This window comes from Equus przewalskii, chromosome 7 (genome assembly GCF_037783145.1).
Source record: "Equus przewalskii isolate Varuska chromosome 7, EquPr2, whole genome shotgun sequence".
In the NCBI taxonomy this organism is placed as follows: domain Eukaryota; kingdom Metazoa; phylum Chordata; class Mammalia; order Perissodactyla; family Equidae; genus Equus; species Equus przewalskii.
The window spans coordinates 42931720-42951441 of record NC_091837.1 but is presented as its reverse complement, the minus strand read 5'-3'; the positions used below and the strand labels follow the sequence as shown (position 1 = coordinate 42951441).

At 36.1% G+C, this 19722-nt stretch overlaps 1 protein-coding gene across 11 annotated transcripts in view; it reads left to right on the top strand.

The window, feature by feature from the left end:
• YES1 (YES proto-oncogene 1, Src family tyrosine kinase) overlaps nucleotides 1–19722 on the top strand; it is an 80104-nt gene that overhangs the window by 47198 nt on the left and 13184 nt on the right. For all 11 annotated transcript variants that reach the window (XM_070629752.1, XM_070629751.1, XM_070629750.1 and 8 more), the window contains 7 exons: nucleotides 2186–2458; nucleotides 4637–4736; nucleotides 7380–7478; nucleotides 8779–8882; nucleotides 8974–9123; nucleotides 10520–10675; nucleotides 10843–11022. In XM_070629752.1, coding sequence (XP_070485853.1) covers nucleotides 2194–2458; nucleotides 4637–4736; nucleotides 7380–7478; nucleotides 8779–8882; nucleotides 8974–9123; nucleotides 10520–10675; nucleotides 10843–11022 — 1054 coding nt within the window. In that variant the 5' untranslated portion in view covers nucleotides 2186–2193. The remainder of the gene's footprint in view (nucleotides 1–2185; nucleotides 2459–4636; nucleotides 4737–7379; nucleotides 7479–8778; nucleotides 8883–8973; nucleotides 9124–10519; nucleotides 10676–10842; nucleotides 11023–19722) is intronic.

The window sequence follows — 19722 nt, the reverse complement described above, 5'->3', positions numbered from 1 at the left end:
GTTAAATAATCATATATCTATTAGTCTTTTCCTTTAAGTTTTCTACTTTTACATTCTTTTTTTTTTGAGGAAGCTCAGCCCTGAGCTAACATCTGCTGCCAGTCCTCCTCTTTTTGCTGAGGAAGACTGGCCCTGAGCTAACATCCATGCCTATCTTCCTCTACTTTATATGTGGGCCGCCTACCACAGCATGGCTTTTGTCAAGCGGTGCTATGTCCACACCCAGGATCCAACTGGCGAACCCCGGGCCACCGAAGCAGAACGTGCGCACTTAACTGCTGCGCCACCGGGCCGGCCCCTACATTATTCTTTAAAAATGACTTACCTTTATGTACTTCTAACACTTTTAGAAGCAATTGCCTTTACTTAGCTTATAATTCTCTCATGGTGTTTTCAGTAGATATTTAAATTTCCAATCCCAGTCATGTTTTGAGGTTTGTATTTAATTGTCATTTTGTTAGAATATACCCATTTAAGACGGTGATGTGAAAACCTCCCAACTCTGAGATTTCTGACTCTGTTTCTATTTTAATATTTATAGCTACATTTAAAGTTTATATAAAGCTGAGGTTGTAAATGTTCAGTCTTGCAAATTTATGAGGCACTCATCACTCACTTACTTCCTTTTAAATGCCATATAAAAAGGAAAAAACTGTAAAATGAGAATGACCTTTTAAAAGTAAGTGAATTAATGAAACCTCCATTAGTGCTTCTGCAGAAAGTAAATAAAATAATGCAGATTTTGTAATATTGGTAAACCTACTCTATGTAAGTCGTGTTGGCAGGCTGTAAAGTGTGTAAGAGATGAGTACCTCTTGCTCTTAAGAAATGTATTACCAGTACTTTGGGGGTAGGGTGGGAATTAGGCCAGTAAGCAGAAAAACAAGATAGAAAATGGAAGAAGGTGAGAGTCTCACACAGAAATCTCCCCAAAAGTGCATTGGAGGTTTTAAGGTAAAAGGTATTTTACCAACTATGGGGAAAGCCTGAATGGAAAAGTAACATCTGGGATGACCATCAGTGAATGGATAAACTTTACCTGGTAGGGCTGTGAGGAGAGTATTATGAACAGAGACCCTTTTAGGAGGAAAAATCTCCACAAAAATGAGAAGGCAGAGGGCATATGTATTGGGAGAACAGGCATTTATTTTTCTTGTGTGCATAAGTATGAGGAAATAGTAGGAGATAAAGTTGGAAAGATAAATTGGGGTCAAATTTGGCAAGCATTGAAGGGTGTGTGTTGATGAGGAAGGGAAAAGATAAAGAGCCACACTGTCCTATATGATAGCCACTAGCACATGCAGTTATTGTGCACTTGGACTGTGCCTGGTCCAAATTGAGATGTACGGGAAGTTTAACGTACACATCACATTTCTAAGGCTTAGTACAAAAAAAATAAATAAAACAACTCATTAAAAATTTTTATATTGATGATGTGTTGAAATAATTACATTTTAGATGTATTGAGTTAAATAAAAAATATATATATATTTTTAAAGATTTTATTTTTCCTTTTTCTCCCCAAAGCCCCCCAGTACATAGCTGTGTATTTTTCGTTGTGGGTCCTTCTAGTTGTGGCATGTGGGATGCTGCCTCAGCATGGCTTGATGAGCGGTACCATGTCCCCGCAGAGGTTCCGAACCAGTGAAACCCTGGGCCGCCGAAGCAGAGGATGTGAACTTTACGTGGCCATGGGGCCGGCCCCAAAATATATTATTAAAATTAATTTTACCTGTTTATTTTTATTTTTTAATGTGGCTACTAGAAAATTTAACATTATCTATGTGGCTCAGGTTATATTTCTATTACACAGTACTGGTGTAGATAGAAAGAATATAACCAGTATTTACTAGTACCTACAATGTGCCAGATATTGTCTAGAACTTGTAATAAACTTAAATTGATCCTCATAGAAAACCTTATGAAGTAGGTGATATTATCATTCTCCATTTTCAAGTAACTGAGGTGCAGAGAAGTTAAGTAACATACGTGAAATCACTCCACTAGTAAGAAAGAAGCCAGGAAGAGACTTCATTTTTAACTGTCTAGGTTTTTTTGGTGTTGTTAATGTTACTTTTTTGGTGGAGAAAAATACCTTATTTAAAGTCAACTTTTCAATTGAATCTTTTTGAAGTATCCTTTTTGTTAACTGCTTCTCAAAATATTTGCCTTATCACCTTTGTAGATTTGATAATGGGCTGCATTAAAAGTAAAGAGAACAAAAGTCCAGCCATTAAATACCGACCGGAAAACACTCCAGAACCTGTCAGTACAAGTGTCAGCCATTATGGAGCAGAACACACTGCAGTGGCACCATCATCTTCAGCAAAGGGAACATCTGTTAATTTTAGCAATCTTTCCGTGACGCCATTTGGAGGATCCTCAGGGGTGACACCTTTTGGGGGAGCGTCTTCCTCATTCTCAGTGGTGCCAAGTTCATATCCTGCTGGTTTAACAGGTGAGATTTGAATGGACAATTCTGTTGTCGATTTGAGAATGTGACCTTGGGCATTACATACATAACGTTTGCTTGCTGTAAGAAAAATAACTTACTAGGGGACTTTTAAAATAAGTTTATGTGAAAATTAAAGTCTCTAACATGAAAATTAAAGTCTTATTGTATACATGGATATTGTTCTGAGAAATCTGGTGTTAACATGGTGATTATGTACTGAGTTACACCATTAATTATTTCATTAATTCAGTTTTCAAATAATTATTGAATACATACTGTGTGGCAGGCACTGGGGATATAAAGACTAAAAACGTATACTCCTCCCTTCCTCAAGAATGTTACAACTTCTTGGGATTGTAAAGTAGTATCCACTATTAAAGTATTACAGTAGTTACTTAATAAATGTTGATTAAATGACAATGTCATGATGATGATGCAGTTTTTCTCTTAGATCCATAGCAAAAGAAAAATCCTGAGGCTCAGAGTTTAAATGACTTTTTCTTTCAGAGTCGCAGCTAACAAAGCAAGAGAGCCCAGATTTAATGTCCTGTTCCAGAACTCCATTTATTACATTATGATATGCCTTCAGAGAGCAACAAGAAATGACAGCTGACAACCTGTCAGGGAGCCAGAAGTGCTCTCAAAAAGTAGTCAGAAACTTTAAAAAAGAGGATTCTTTTGTGAATGGTCCCATATCAGGATGCTTTTCCCTTGGGTAACAAAACACAGCTGGCTTAAAGAGGTAGGGTGAGCTCCAGGATTCCTTGCTACTGCAGTTCCTTGATGTCATCAAGGGCTCACGTTTCTTTGATCTCTCTCCTGCAGCCCTTGGAGTGTCCAGTTTATCCTTAGGCTTAGCAAAACAGCTGCCAGCATCAAATTGAGCAACGTGTATCTGTGCTAACAACCAGTGGAGGAAAAGAGGAATCTCTTCTACTAGCATGGACTGTAAATTTGTCCTCCAGTCTGCTTCCCTCCAGACCAATGATAGTGGCCAGAGAAATCATACGCTAATTCTATTCGACTGTTCTTTTGGGCAGTTATGGACATCAAAGAGTCAATTACATGGGGCCGGCCTGGTGGCGCAGTGGTTAAATGTGCACATTCCACTTGGGTGGCCCAGCGTTCACCAGTTTGGATCCCAGATGCGGACATGGCACTGCTTGGCAAGCCATGCTGTGGTAGGGGTCCCACATATAAAGTAGAGGAAGAAGGGCACAGATGTTAGCTCAGGGCCAGTCTTCCTCAGCAAAAAGAGGAGGATTGGCAGCAGATGTTAGCTCAGGGCTAATCTTCCTAAAAAAAAAAAAAAAATTACAATCTTAATTCCAACCCCCTAACTAAATACTTCAGCAATAGATGACCATGATGGAATTTCTCAGTCATCAGCAAAGGTTTAAATTATTTTCAGGATTATATCTTTGGTTAAGATGGTACTCCAAAATGATTAAAGTAAATGTTGATACTTAAAGACACACTTTAGTTAGCTAAAGCAGAAGTAGAGATGAAAAGCAGGTAGGTAGTATATGACTGGAACTCAGGGGAGAAGCCAGATAAATGAGATAATCTGTTCTGTTTTTTCTTTTGTTTGCAGATAATAATTTGGCTGTTTAAGTGTGCTAATCTCTTAAGCATTTGCACACAATGCTATATATGACATAGTTATCTTTGGAATTTATAATTCATATCAGCCATAAAATTTAATTTCTAAGAAAAATGTGCCGTTTTAATCTTTGTGTTAAATATAATACATAAATATAATAATCTACTAAAACACTAGTTATTACTCTTGATAATTAATTTTAAGGATGGAAATGTTCACCCATTGTTTATAAGAAATTGAAACGATCAGTGCCAGTAGTTTATAGTACTCATTAATGCTTTTTCTGCCAAAGAATTGATGTGAACTTTGACCGTCTTTTCGAGCCAGAGATATTGCTACTATGAATCAAAATTAATCTATAGAATTTTAGATTTTGTAGAGTACAGTAGTTTCATGGAAGGTCTTGAGAGCATCCTCTTAACTTGAAAACTCCAGCTGCCCAAATCTCCAACTTTTAAAAGTAGATTCTGGAGACTAGGGAAAACACTATGCTTAAGCTTGTTTGCTGGCAATATTTTTTATTTCTCTTTTGTTAATTTACCCATGTAATTTACCTTGGTCTTTTTTTCCTCCAACAGGTGGCGTTACTATATTTGTGGCCTTATATGATTATGAAGCTAGAACTACAGAAGACCTTTCATTTAAGAAGGGTGAAAGATTTCAAATAATCAACAATACGTAAGTGTTGTGAATATTTTGTGAGGGAGAAATACCAACAGAAACCTAGTCTTTACACTGAAACCACTGAGCTAGTTGAGGATTCAGAGATGAGGGGAGCGGGCATGGGTCTCTGCCCACTGGGTTGGACAAGGCATTTGGTTTCCTTAGACACGTGGCATAATACTACTGCTGTAGCCAGAAGTTATTACTTCTACAAATTGTGCCGCTGTGGCTCTGCCATAAACAGTAGAGATTTAAGAATGAAGATTGAGGGAGTATTTTCAAGAAAGTATATTACTTACGAAAAAATCTTTATAAAGAGAATCAGATGATTTAAACATCTTATCTCTTTCTCTTAAAGGAAAAAGACTAGGTAAGGAACCTCTGCAGTTCCAAGCTGACCAAATTAAGTTGTTTTTTTTCCGTATATGACTCTTAGACTTTTTGTCATTTAGCGGCCCACCATAGAAATAGAAAATTCAATGCTTGTTATGGAAAATAGCTCCCATAATTCCATTAGCAGGCATAGCAACCACTTTATAACTTCTCAAAATATGTATTTATAGTCTGTTTGCTTCCAGTCATATTTTCTTCCTTCCTCTTCCCATTTGCTACTGGTTATTATTCCATAACGTAAAATATGATCGTGTCTGCTTTAAAATCCTTCAATAGCCGTCAACATAAAAGAAAACAGCAGTAGTAGTAGTTGTCATTCATTGAGCTTCTTCCCCTTCTCTCTCCACTGCCTAGCCATAGTGAATTACTTGCAATTTTCTGACTACACTGGGATTTCTCACCCTCTCCATGCCTTCACACATATGATTTCTTTTTTCTGGAGTGTGGCAAGTTTTTTCCTTTATCTGGCCAACCCTACTCATCCTTCAAAATGTATATTACTAAGTCCTTTCTTAAGAAATACTTTCCTGACATTCTTCCTCTTCCACCAGGCCCGGTTCCTACCTCCTGCTAGATTAGGTATCTCTGTTACATGCTCACATAGCACTCTGTGCAAACCTCAACCATAGCTGCCATCGCAATTTTGAATTGTAATTTATCACTTATTCTTTTAGACCAGTGGCTCTCAATCTAGGGCACAGTCACCCAGGGGACCTTTGTCTGGAGACATTTGTGGTTGTTATAGTCAGGCTGCTACTGTCTTCTAGTGGCTAGAGGCCAGGGATATTGCTGAACATCCTACAAAGCACAGGAAGTCCCCTATAACAAAGAATTATCCAGCCCAAAGTGTCAGTAGTGCTGAGGTTGAGAAATCCTGCCCTAGTCTGAGTTCCTTGAGGGTAAGGACTGTCTTTTTACCTCTGTTTCCAGCACACCCTATTGTAAAGTCTGTCACTTAAAAGATATTCAGTAAATGTTTGAATGACTCAATGAATGGCTAGCAGGATCAAATGCAAAGTTTTCAATTTGTGGATATGAAAGTACTTAATATATACTAGGAAACTACAAGTATATGAGTTTGTAAATATTTGAATTACCAGAGGATTTTCCATTTCATTTTCTAGACAGCAAATTCACCTTAAGCATTTTTAAAATTTCACTTGAGACAAAATATTTTCCATATTTATTTCTGATAAAGCAAAACATGCATTTAATCTTTAGTGGAATCTATATATATCTTCCTCATTAGAGACTAATAATATTCTCTCCTTTCACATTAATTCTGGAAAAGTCAAGGCTTATGTATTCCAAACTACGTATAGTTCTCGTATTTTGAATTGGTTTTAATCTTACTTCGATATTTATGGATAACATTTTTATAAATATACTTTATTCCAGGAATTAAATTTTTTATTGTTATTGCCTGTTGCTAATATTTTGGCTACAGGAGTTCTAGGGCATTCTGATTTTTTTTCCTAAAATGACTAAAAAGGAATGTTATAATTTTATGCACTGTTAAAAAGAAAAGTGTTTGGCAATAAAACAAAGAATGAACTACTAACACATGCTATGACATAAATGAACCTTGCAAAAATTATGCTAAGTGAAAGAAGCCAGTCAAAAAGACCACGTATCGTATGATTCCATTTTTATGAAATGCCCACAATAGGCATATCCATAGAAGCAAAGTAGCTTAGTGGTTTACAGTGATAGGGTGGGAGAGGAGGGGGAGTGACTGTTAATGGGTACCGGCTTTCTTTTCGGGATGCTGAAAATCTTATACAGTTGATTGTGGTAATGGTTGCACAACTCTGTGAATATATTAAAACCCACTAAATTGTACATCTTAAATGGGGGAATTTTATGGCATGCAAATATCTCAGTAAAGCTTTTAAAAAAGAAAACATTCAGTTGAAACTGAGTAAATTAAAAGATTTACCTCTGAATTGTTTTATTCAGTATAGTTTATTGTCTTAGGTTGAAAGAGTTATGTAAAAAAGAGATCTTAGAACTAAAATTAAAGTGATTGGTTTTTTTGGTTTGGAGCAGCAATAGGCAATTGTGCTTTTATGTTAGCTTTATTCCCTTAATTCATGTAACCTGTTTTTTAATATTATTCTTTAAATTTAATTCTTGATCAGATGAATGCAGAAATTAAAAATGGCAGTAATACTTCTTGTCTGCTTAGCTAGAAGACAGCACTGCAGTAGATGGCGTCTTGAGCAATGGCCTACCTTGTGATAATTGCTGTTTTCTGTGTTACAGGGAAGGAGACTGGTGGGAAGCAAGATCAATTGCTACAGGAAAGAATGGCTATATCCCTAGCAATTATGTAGCCCCTGCAGACTCCATTCAAGCAGAAGAGTATGGCACTACTTCATATTTTATTAATTATTTTGATTTTAAAAATGTTTTAATGTACATTCTGTTTAGCCACAACTTTACACACACACAATTACATACCAGTCTTAATACAGCTAATGTATCATATTAATAGGAGATGTTACTTAAAAATTAATAATTAATGCCATAGTATTCACTTAGAGTAGGATTATAAATGAATCTGTGTTAATACTGCATTATATCTAGTCTCTATCCTTTATTTTTTCACTTAAAAAAATTATATTAACTCTTATAATCTGAAGACTCTCACTTCAAAAATTTACCCTCAGTCAGTAGTAGTATATCAGGGTTAATTTTTTGACTTACGTGCTTGCTCTGTGTTTACGTAGGAGAGTATCCTTGTCTTTTAGGAAGACACCCTGAAGTATTTAGGGGTAATGATTCAGCATGTTTGCAACTTACTCTTAATCAATTCAGAAAAACTCACAGAGAGAGGGAAAGAGAGCAAATATGACAGCAAAATGTTAGCAGTTGGGAAACCTGGGTGGAGGGTCTGTGGGACTTCTTACAATTCTTGCAACTTTTAAAAAGTTAAAATTCACCTTCAGTGACATACTATTTTTAGGTCAATCCAAGTTTATCTGGGATCTGTAAGTGCTACTTCATTTTCCTATCACAACACTTAACACAGTGCCTTGCACATAGTAGGTGCTCTGTTAATGTTTGTTTGCTTTTGTGAATGATGAATTCGTCTCCATAACGCTCTGTTCTGCTTTGGCACCTCATTACTTTCTGTTTTGTTCTTTTGTCTTTCTTCTCCACTATTCTGTGAACTCCTTCACAGTAGAACTGTAATTTTTATTCACAAAACTCTATTAAATCAAGCCGACACTAATTTAGAGTTCCTGATAATTTGCATATGGTTTACTTGCTTGTTACTGAATACAGATGATTTCATTTGCTGGAGAACCACTTTTGTTCCTCCTACTATATAGTCTTAATATTCCTATCTGTCACTGACTGAAAGGCTCTGTCTGTCATTGTTGCCTTTCCTTCTCCATTTACTGTTCCTGTGAATGCTGGGTGGAGTTTAAGAAACATGTGGAGTAGTCACTCCATGGAAATACTATGACAGTATATTCTGACAGTAATATATGTATTTAATAAAGATCTTTCATTGTGTTTTACTATATTTTTAAGCTATATTCTATAGCTATTCTTTGTCATCCTCCCTATCCCACTCCATTCTTATTAATACTTATGTGTAATTTTTCTGACCCTTACACCTTTCTAACTCAGAACACTGTTCATTTTTTTCCAGATGGTATTTTGGCAAAATGGGGAGAAAAGATGCTGAAAGATTACTGCTGAATCCTGGGAATCAACGAGGTATTTTCTTAGTAAGAGAAAGTGAAACTACTAAAGGTATGAATATTGTTATGTTAATATAAGTATAAAAATTTCCTCGGGCAGTATTTTGAGAAAGATACAGTAAAAGTATTCGTTTTCCCCCCAGGTGCTTACTCCCTCTCTATTCGTGATTGGGATGAGGTAAGGGGAGACAATGTGAAACATTACAAAATTAGGAAACTTGACAACGGTGGATACTATATCACAACTAGAGCACAATTTGATACTCTGCAGAAACTGGTAAAACACTACACAGGTATGTGAATGTTTCACATATTTCCTCATGTTCTATTTTATGAGGAAAGAATCCATGTCTTTATGTCTCTTAAGGATTAGCATGCTACTAATACATTAGCACAGTATGTGCTCAGTAGATGTCTGTTGAATTCTAGTTTTAAAAAGAGGAACAGGTAATACTTATTACCTGAATTGGGTTCTTGGATAATGTGCTAAAATCAGACTATCATCATTTGAGTCTATATCTTACTGGCATAGTGTTTATATCAGAGTTCCATTTTATAACAGCCAAATACCAAGATAGATTGTGAAAATAAATTTTAAAAAGCATAAAAGCAAATATTTTATTTAGGGATACTTATTAGATAGATATAACTAAACGCTTAAAATAAAAAGCTGTATCAGATGTCCTTTTGGATTACCTTCCTCTGCATGGGCTGGACCACATAAGACTTCTTAAAGTATAAATCAATGAAATTTGTTCTGAAGATGCGTTTTTCTTTTCCTGGAAAATTAACCTATAGCAGCTATAGGTATTCTTGTCTTTCAAGGACCTTTGAAAGGTATTCAGTACTAGAGTCTTCTGTGTCAAAATTTTTCATTGCCAATTTGATACATGAATGCATCTGAAAATCTTTAAATGATTAATACCAGGAGAGGGCAAGTTCCCTTGGCAATTTCTTCTTCAAAGACAGCTAGCTGAGTTTCCTCAAGGCAACCACCAATCTTGACATTGATCAAACATCTTACCAAGCAGTGGCGTCAGTTGTAACTGCCCTTGTTAGAATGTTGGTTTGTGTGGTTACTTACTGAGGATGGGAGGGAACTTGTCTTACTTACAATGGGAAAAATTGGATAAGCAGAATTCACAAGTCAAGCCATTATGAATTTGGGTTTCCTTGTTTTTGTGTCCCCCTTATTTAAAATCCATCCCCTAAATGTAGAAATTTTTCCTTGATTTTTAGTATACCTCTTACATTAGTGGTTATTAGAATTAACAATGATAGCATTCTGTTTGGGAAGAATTAAAGCACAGTGATCAAAAGCAAAACTGTGGAGGCAGCCAGACCTAGGGTTTGAATCCCATCTCCATCACTTACTGAGTGACCTTGAGAAAGTTGCTTAAGTTTTCCAAGCCTCATTTATATGAAATATTTATAAAGTGCTGAACTAGCACAATAACTGGGACATATGTATTGAATAAATAACAACTTTTAAAATATATTTAACAAAATGTTTCACTTCTAATATGTTTTGCTTCTTATATACAACCCTCTTTTTGTGTTTGTGCTCAGAGATAGAACGTTGTTTTGTTTTTTTCTACAATTTAAACTTTTAAAAACATTGATAACACTATTTGTACCTTAATTTTTGTAAATAATTAATTTTACAGTATAATTTATTCATTTATCTAGAACATGCTGATGGTTTATGCCATAAGTTAACAACTGTGTGTCCAACTGTGAAACCCCAGACTCAAGGTCTAGCAAAAGATGCTTGGGAAATCCCTCGAGAATCTTTGCGACTAGAGGTTAAACTGGGACAAGGATGTTTTGGTGAAGTATGGATGGGTAAGAAGCCTGAAGTTTTGTTATTTGTCCTTGTTCAGCCATAGATTAAAATGCCACAATTTATGATAAAATATGTTTAAATATTTAAAGTAATTGCTATTCATTGAAGTTTGATCTAAATTCCCTTAAAATATAGATTAAAATAGTTAAATGTGTTGTTTCTCTAGGAACATGGAATGGAACCACAAAAGTAGCAATCAAAACACTAAAACCAGGTACAATGATGCCAGAAGCTTTTCTTCAAGAGGCTCAGATAATGAAAAAATTGAGACATGATAAACTTGTTCCACTATATGCTGTTGTTTCTGAAGAGCCAATTTACATTGTCACTGAATTTATGTCAAAAGGTATGTGTATATTAATATCTCTTAGGGTATTCATGTTGATAAATTTAAACAAGTCTTCTGTTTTAACAATATCTGTTTTTATGCATATAGATTTTTATTATATAGTGTTTTCTAATTTAAGATTTTTATGTAGTCATTTGAAAAGAGAAAATCTGACACTGTGTTTAATGGAATATGATTAGCTGCAGTTATTCCAAAGGATATTACAAAGTTTAAAAGAAATATTAGGCAGGCTGAATTTACTTTGAAAGTAGGTGTGACTAAAGGAAATAGAATAACTAGGAACATGAAAAAGAAAAAAAGTATTTATACAAATTGAAGTAAAATGATACAATCAGAAAGCTACATCTTTAGTACTAAAGCAAAGAAATCAGGTAAAGTTAAGGAAATTAATGTTACCTCATTTTAATATAAACATAATCTCCATAGTCAGGACTTCTAGAAACTTCTTTTTCTACTACTGTCAACTGAAGTTTTTCCATTCTCCCAAATCCCAGACCCCAAGTGGAGTCTTCAGTAGCACAGTTGGTTAAGGCCAGGATAAAGAGAAGGGAAGGTTGTTGCTCTTCACTCTTTCCCTTTGCTAACGATGCTTTAGAAGAGGAACCAGTAAGTCGCCAAATATGCTGACAGGCCTGCTGTTTACCCATCTTGAATTTTACCTACATTTTTTTTTTTTTACTTCTCACTAATCGTTAATCCATGGTTAAAGCCACTGATGATGTCATCCCTCTTCAGTAGTCCATCTTGGCCAAACAATATAGTTCCATCTAGTGGTGACAGGGCCAACTACAAGCTATACATTTGCTATAAGAAATTCCCCCCCCCCCCACCAAAGGAACTGAGAAAACAAAAGCTAAGAAGTTATATAGCCTATTAGTTGATAGCTAAAACATACCTAAAGCCCCAAAGCAGGTGGCACTTTTTGGAAGGAATCTCTGCTACAAACAGCTGCCAGATATCCCATTTCAGAGTACACTGGATGAACTAGAAGGGGGAGGGAGAAGACGGACAATGGGAAGGAAGTTTAAGTCAAGATACTGATAGCATAAGAATATAATGGAGGTAAAGTTAATTGTCCATTTAGCTTTGTATGTTGATTTCAAGAATTAATTGAGGGAACGTGGTAGAAGTCGATGATGTCAGATTGCTGGATTAGGATTATTTCTAGATGGGAGATTTAGAATAAAAAATCACAGAAGTCCTGTCTAGTTTTAAAACTCTTAATCCCCCATCTTGCTATTCGGCTACTCAGCAGTTGGCCCTCTATAATCTGTCCAAACTCCTTGCTTCATGTGCCTCCATAAACACACTTTTCTGGCTAGATGGGTCTTCTTGTTGCCCCTTATTTCTATGATCTTGTTCATGTTATTTCCTTCACCTAGAATTTGGTTTCCCTATGTCTTAACCAGTCCATCAACTATACCTCCTTCATATTATACTTAAGTGAAGTGTTAGAAGCCTTCCATTAATATCCCAGTCAGTCATCATTATCTTCTCTGAAATGTGTATAATCAGACATCTCTAGAAATTATTAACAACCAAAATGTATTGAATGCTTCTAATAGACAAAGCACTCTGCTAGTTATTCTATCTATCTATCTATCTGTCTATCTATCTATCTATCAAGAAATAAACCCACCCAAATAACTTAGATTGAATTTAGGGAGAAAAGACCTAACCTTCTGAAGAGTTAATTTTCAGTATAAAATTAAACAACAGCTCACTATAAACAAAGAAACAAACAGCTATAGGCCAAAGCGTAATGAATTTTTAGGTGTTTGATACATTCAGGAAGTATAATAGAAATTGAGGAAGAGATCACACAGACTGGAATAAATTGAGAAAAATTAGTAGAAAAGGCAAATCTTGAACTGCCTTTTAAGATTAGGAAGGATATGGATGGGTGAAGAGAAGTCTATGGGTATTTCTGTAGAGGAAATGGGGAACAAAGTCATGGGTAGTAGAAAGTATGGAAGGTAAATAGTTGGAAATAAGGCTAGAGAGGTATATGAGACAAACCTAAAGACTCCTTTGAATTGATTTCACTGTATTTATTGAGTACCTACTCTCTGCCAGGGTCATAATGAGCTTCAGAGAGTCCATGAACTTCCTCTGAAGTTATGTGTAAATTTTTGCATACTTATCCATGTTTTTCCAGGAAGAGAGTGAATGGTTTTTATCAGATTCTCAATCCTGAACCAGGCAAGGTTAAGGACTGCTGATATGGTCCAAAATGTTCTGTGATAGATGGATATAAGAAACATTGGTGGGAGAGGGGGGTGAAATTTGTTGTGATTGGTTAAAGATCAGAGAAAAGGAATTGTCAAAATGACACAAATTCCAATCCTGGATTTCTATGCTCTGAAGCTTTTGCACCGTTTTAACAATTATCTGTTGTTTCCCTGAATGATGTTCTACTTAGTGTAATGATCATGGCACCTTATCTAGCTTCTCAATCCTGAAACAAAGAACTATCTTCTGCTCCTTTCTGTATATGCTGCGTTGTCATGTAGAGTATTTATATGACATCAGTCTGTCTTGCAGGCTAAGAAAAAGAAGTGTCCCTTCCTCTGTTTAAGGACAGTTCCTTTACTGCATTCTTGATCCTTCCTTGCATTTAAAAAGAAAACCCTCCCTTGGTCCCATCATCTGCTTTTCACCTACTGCTCTACCTTTTTCCTTACCTTCACAGCCAAGATTTTTTAAGAACAGGTAATACTCCCTGTCTCCACTTCCTTAACCAGCCATTTGCTCTTTTCTTAAAGCTATTGAAATGTATTTAATGTCAACAGTTTTCATAGAGTATTTTTAAAATTATGTAATATTTTAAACATACGAAGAGTACCACAACACCCGTCTCTGCCATCTGAATTTAACTCATGTTTACATTTTGCCATATTTGCTTCAGATCTTTCTGCTAAGGAAACAAAACGTTAAAGATCTAATTGAATTCTTGTTTTTACCCCTCTTTGAGCCCATTCTCCTTTCAGCCCTCCTTTCATGCTCTGTTGGGCCCACTTCCCTTCAGAGGTAACCTCAGTTTTGAAGTTGGTGCTTAACTTTCCCATCTGTGTTTTTCATGTTGGTATACTTTTGCTAATATATTTACCTATTAAGAGTATTTGTATGTTTTTAATATACATAAATCTAACTAGCTTTATTTTCATTCAGCATTACGTTCTTGAGATTTATTCATAAGGGAATAAGGGAAGATCTAATTCATATGCTTGTAACTGTTGAATGAGATTCTATGTGAATGTACCATTGTTTATTCATTCCTTTCCCAGTGACCTTTTAGTTTGTCACTGTTACAGACCGTGCCACAGAGAATATTCTCGTGCCTGCCTTCTTTTGCTCATGTGCAAGTCTCTAGGGCTTTGGATGGCAGCAGCATTAGCATTACCTGGAAACTCCTTAGAAAGGCAAACCTTGGGGTTGGGGCTCAGCAGTCTTCACTTCCCTACCCCCTTATGTAATAATAGTCCATTGAGTACTGTTGATCCCATTTACCAAATCCCTCTGGAAATTTTTGCCTTCTCACCATTCCCACTGTCATTGCTAGATTTTAATGTAATAGTTTCTCTTTCCTAGACTGTTGCAGGAAATTTAAACTTATTCCTTTGGTATAGTTTTGGCCCAGTTTTATTCTTCATACTACTATTGGAATAATTGCTTTTTCAACATAAATCTGATCATATTGCTTCTCATCATAAAACTTCATATGAAGTCCGTTCATGCATTGTCTTCTATGCTCTGACTCTTTCCTTCTTCAGCCTCAACACTCATCAGTTCCCATCTTTGAGCCCTGTGTTCTTGCAGAGGAAGGACTATTTTCAGTTCCCTGAACTTACTGTGCTGTTTCATGCATTCCTGCCTTTGTACTTGTTACTCCATCTTCCTGGAATTCCCTGTCTGCCTCCATTTCTTCCTTTAAGATGCATCTCCTCTGTGAAGACTTTTCTGACTTCTCCATAGAGTCAACCATATCCATTGTGCCTCCACTGTAGTTTTTACAATAACTTTTATAACATGTATTGTACAATATTTATTTGTTTGCAAGTATTGCTTCTGTAATTTCTAGATCTGTATACTATACTTTTATACTAGATCAAGATCTTTTCATGGCCAGGGACCATGACTTATATATCTTTGTATCTTCTATATGTTTTACAATGCTTCACATGTAGTAGATGCTCAGCAAATACAGGAATGAATGGGCAGATAAATGGACACACACAGTAACATGTTCCCCCTGGAATAGACTGATCAAAAGAAGTATAGATGTTCTCTGACTTTGAATCTCTATGAATGAGACTAAGTCGCAGCTCTCCCTTGCTTCACAATCCTGTCAACATGGAAAGGGCTTTGTTTATTTTGTTTTGATTTTACTTTTATTTTGAATTTTTTTTCTTTTTCTTTTTTTTTTTTTTTACTGTTTTAAACCTTTTTATTTGACGTTGGATATGTCTTTACAATTTGCCTAACCAGAAGGCCCAAGGCTTGTTTTTCTTCATATAAACAAGAAGTCAGTCACCAAAGATGAAGTCTGGCAACACAAAGAAACCCTCAGGCTTGGAGACTACAGCTTGTCCTGCATGGGACTGAAGGTCACAGTGCCCCAGCCCGCTCTGGCGAGCAGTCTGTGGAGGAAAGCTTTCCTCACACAGGGACAGGGTCTGGTGTGGGGAGCCGGCTGTGAGGTGAGGGGACCCCAAGCTACAGCTGCCCTTCCCGAGCAGCCTGTGCTGCTCATGGCCCTTCTCTGACATGCTATGACTTCTTTTTTTCTTTTTTTAGTGAGACTGAGGAACTCAAGTTTTATTTATTTATTTATTTTTAAGCTTTTTATTAAGATTATGATAGTTTACAACCTTGTGAAATTTCAGTTGTACATTATTGTTAGTCATGTTGTAGGTGCACCCCTTCATCCTTTGTGCCCTCCCCCCACATCCCCTTTCCCCTGGTAACCACCAATCAATTCTCTTTGTCTCTATGTTTAACTTCCACCTATGAGTGCAGTCATAACAGAGTTCATCTTTCTCTATCTGGTTTATTTCACTTAGCATAATACTCTCAAGGTCCATCCATGTTGTTGTGAATGGGACGATTTTATCCTTTTTTATGGCTGAGTAGTATTCCATTGTATATATATACCATATCTTCTTAAACCAGTCATCAGTTGATGGGCACTTAGGTTGCTTCCACATCTTGGCTATTGTAAATAATGCTGCGATGAACATAGGGGTGCATGGATCTTTGGGAATTGCTGATTTCAGGTTCTTAGGATAGATACCCAGTAGTGGGATGGCTGGGTCAATAAGGTATTTGTATTCTTAACTTTTTGAGGAATCTCCGTACTGTTTTCCATAGTGGCTGCACCAGTTTGCATTCCCACCAACAGTGTATGAGAGGGTTCCCTTTTCTCCACAGCCTCTCCAACATTTGTCACTCTTGGTTTTGGATATTTTTGCCATTCTAACAGGTGTAAGGTGATATCTTAGAGTAGTTTTGATTTGCATTTCCCTGATGATTAGTGATGATGAGCGTCTTTTCATGTGTCTATTGGCCATCTGTATATCTTCTTTGGAGAAATGTCTGTTCATGTCCCCTGCCCATTTTTTGATCAGGTGGTTTGATTTTTTGTTGTTGAGCTGTGTGAGTTCTTTATATATTATGGAGATTAACCCTTTGTCGGATAAATAACTTGTGAATATTTTTTCCCAACTAGTGGGTTGTTTTTTTGTTTCAATCCTGTTTTCCCTTGCCTTGAAGAAACTCTTTAGTCTGATGAAGTCCAATTTGTTTATTCTTTCTGTTGTTTCCCTTGTCTGAGGAGTTATGGTGTCCGAAAAGATCCTTTTGATAGTGATGTCAAAGAGTGTGCTGCCTATATTCTCTTCTAGAAGACTTATTGTTTCAAGTCTAATCTTTAGGTCTTTGATCCATTTTGAGTTTATTTTTGTGAATGGTGAAAAAGAATGGTCAATTTTCATTCTTTTACATGTGGCTTTCCAGTTTTCCCAGCACCATTTGTTGAAGAGACTTTCTTTTCTCCATTGTAGGCCCTCAGCTCCTTTGTTGAAGATTAGTTGTCCATAGATGTGTGGTTTTATTTCTGGGATTTCAATTCTGTTCCATTGATCTGTGCACCTGTTTTTGTGCCAGTACCATGCTGTTTTGATTACTGTAGCTTTCTAGTATGCTTTGAAGTCAGGGATTGTGATCCTTCCAGCTTTGTTCTTCTTTCTCAGGATTGCTTTAGCAATTCGGGGTCTTTTGTTGCCCCACATGAATTTTAGGATTCTTTGTTCTGTTTCTGTAAAGAATGTCATTGGGATAGCATTGAATCCGTAGATTGCTTTAGGTAGTATGGACATTTTAACCATGTTTATTCTTCCAATCCATGTGCATGGAATGTCTTTCCATCTCTTTATGTCATCATCAATTTCTTTCAGGAAAGTCTTGTAGTTTTCGTTGTATAGGTCTTTCACTTCCTTGGTTAAATTTACCCCAAGGTATTTTATTCTTTTTGTTGCGATTGTGAATGGGATTGAGTTCTTGAGTTCTTTTTCTGTTAGTTCATTGTTAGAGTATAGAAATGCTACTGATTTATGTATGTTGATTTTATACCCTGCAACTTTGCTGTAGCTGTTGATTATTTCTAATAGTTTTCCAGTGGATTCTTTGGGGTTTTCTATATATAAGATCATGTCGTCTGCAAACAACAAGAGTTTCACTTCTTCATTGCCTATTTGGATTCCTTTTATTTCTTTTTCCTGCCAAATTGCTCTGGCCAAAACCACCAGTACTACATTGAATAAGAGTGGTGAGAGTGGGCACCTTTGTGTTGTTGCTGTTCTCAGAGGGATAGCTTTCAGTGTATGATGTTGGCTGTGGGTTTGTCATATATGGCTTTTATTATGTTGAGGTCTTTCCTTCTATACCCATTTTATTGAGAGTTTTTATCATAAATGGATGTTGGATCTTGTCAAATGCTTTCTCTGCATCTATTGAGATGATCATGTGGTTTTTGTTTCTCATTTTGTTAATGTACTGTATCACGTTGATTGACTTGCAGATGTTGAACCATCCCTGTGTCCCTGGTGTAAATCCCACTTAATCATGGTGTATAATCTTTTTAACGTATTGCTGTATTCGGTTTGCCAAAATTTTCTTTAGGATCAGTGATATTGGCCTATAGTTTTCCTTCTTTGTGTTGTCCTTGTCAGGTTTTGGGATCAGGGTGATGTTGGCTTCATAGAATGTTTTAGGGAGTGCTCCCTCTTCCTCAATTTTCTGGAGTAGTTTGAGAAGAATAGGTATTGAATCTTCTTTGAATGTATGGTAGAATTCTCCAGAGAAGCCATCTGGTCCTGGACTTTTATTTTTGGGGAGGTTTTTGATTACTGTTTCAATTTATTTACTTGTGATTGGTCTATTCAGATTCTCTATTTCTTCCTGCTTCAGTTTTAGGAGGTTGTAAGAGTCTAAGAATTTGTCCATTTCTTCTAGGTTGTCCAATTTGTTGGCATATAGTTTTTCATAGTATTCTCTTATGAGCCTTTGTATTTCTGTGGTATCCATTGTGATTTCTCCTCTGTCATTTCTAATTTTATTTACTTGAGTCTTCTCCCTTTTTTCTTAATGAGTCTGGCTAAGGGTTTGTCAATTTTGTTTATTTTTTCGAAGAACCAACTCTTTGTTTCCTTGATCCTTTCTACTGTCATTTTTGTTTCAATAGCGTTTATTTCTGCTCTAACTTTTATTATTTCCCTCCTTCTACTGACTTTGGGCTTTGTTTGTTCTTCTTTTTCTAATTCTGTTAGGTGTCATTTGAGATTGCTTATCTGAGATTTTTCTTGTTTATTGAGGTGAGCCTGTATTGCAATGAATTTCCCTCTTAGGACCGCTTTTGCTGCGTCCCAAATGAGTTTGTATGGCATGTTTTCATTTTCATTTGTCTCCAGATAATATTTGATTTCCTCTTTAATTTCTTCAATAATCCATTGTCTGTTCAGTAGCATGTTGTTTAGTCTCCACATTTTTGCCCCTTTCCCAGCTTTATTCTTGTAGTTGATTTCTAGTTTCATAGCATTATGATCAGAAAAGATGCTTGATATTATTTCAACCCTCTTGAATTTATTGAGGCTTGCTTTGTTTCCCAAGATATGGTCTATCCTTGAGAATGTTCCATGCGTACTTGAGAAGAATGTGTAACCTGCTATTTTTGGATGGAGTGTTCTATATATATATATATCTATTAAGTCCATCTGGTCTAATTTTTCATTTAATTCTATAATTTCCTTGTTGACTTTCTGTCTGGATGATCTATCTATTGGTGTTAATGGGGTGTTGAGGTCCCCTACTATTATTGTATTGTTGTTGATGTCTCCTTTTAGTTTTGTTAATAGTTGCTTTACAAATTTGGTGCTCCTGTGCTGAGTGTGTATATATTTATGTTATGTCATCTTGGTGGAGTGTCCCTTTTATCATTATAAACTGCCCCTGTTTGTCTTTCTTTATCTGTTTTGCTTTGAAGTCTACTTTGTCTGATATAAGTATGGCCTTCTTATGTTCAAAATTAGTTTAGAGTAACATCTTCCATCCCTTCATCTGAGTCTATGTTTGTCTTTGGGGCTGAAGTGTGTTTCCTGGAGGCAGCATATTGTTGGGTCTTGTTCTTAATCCATCCTGCTA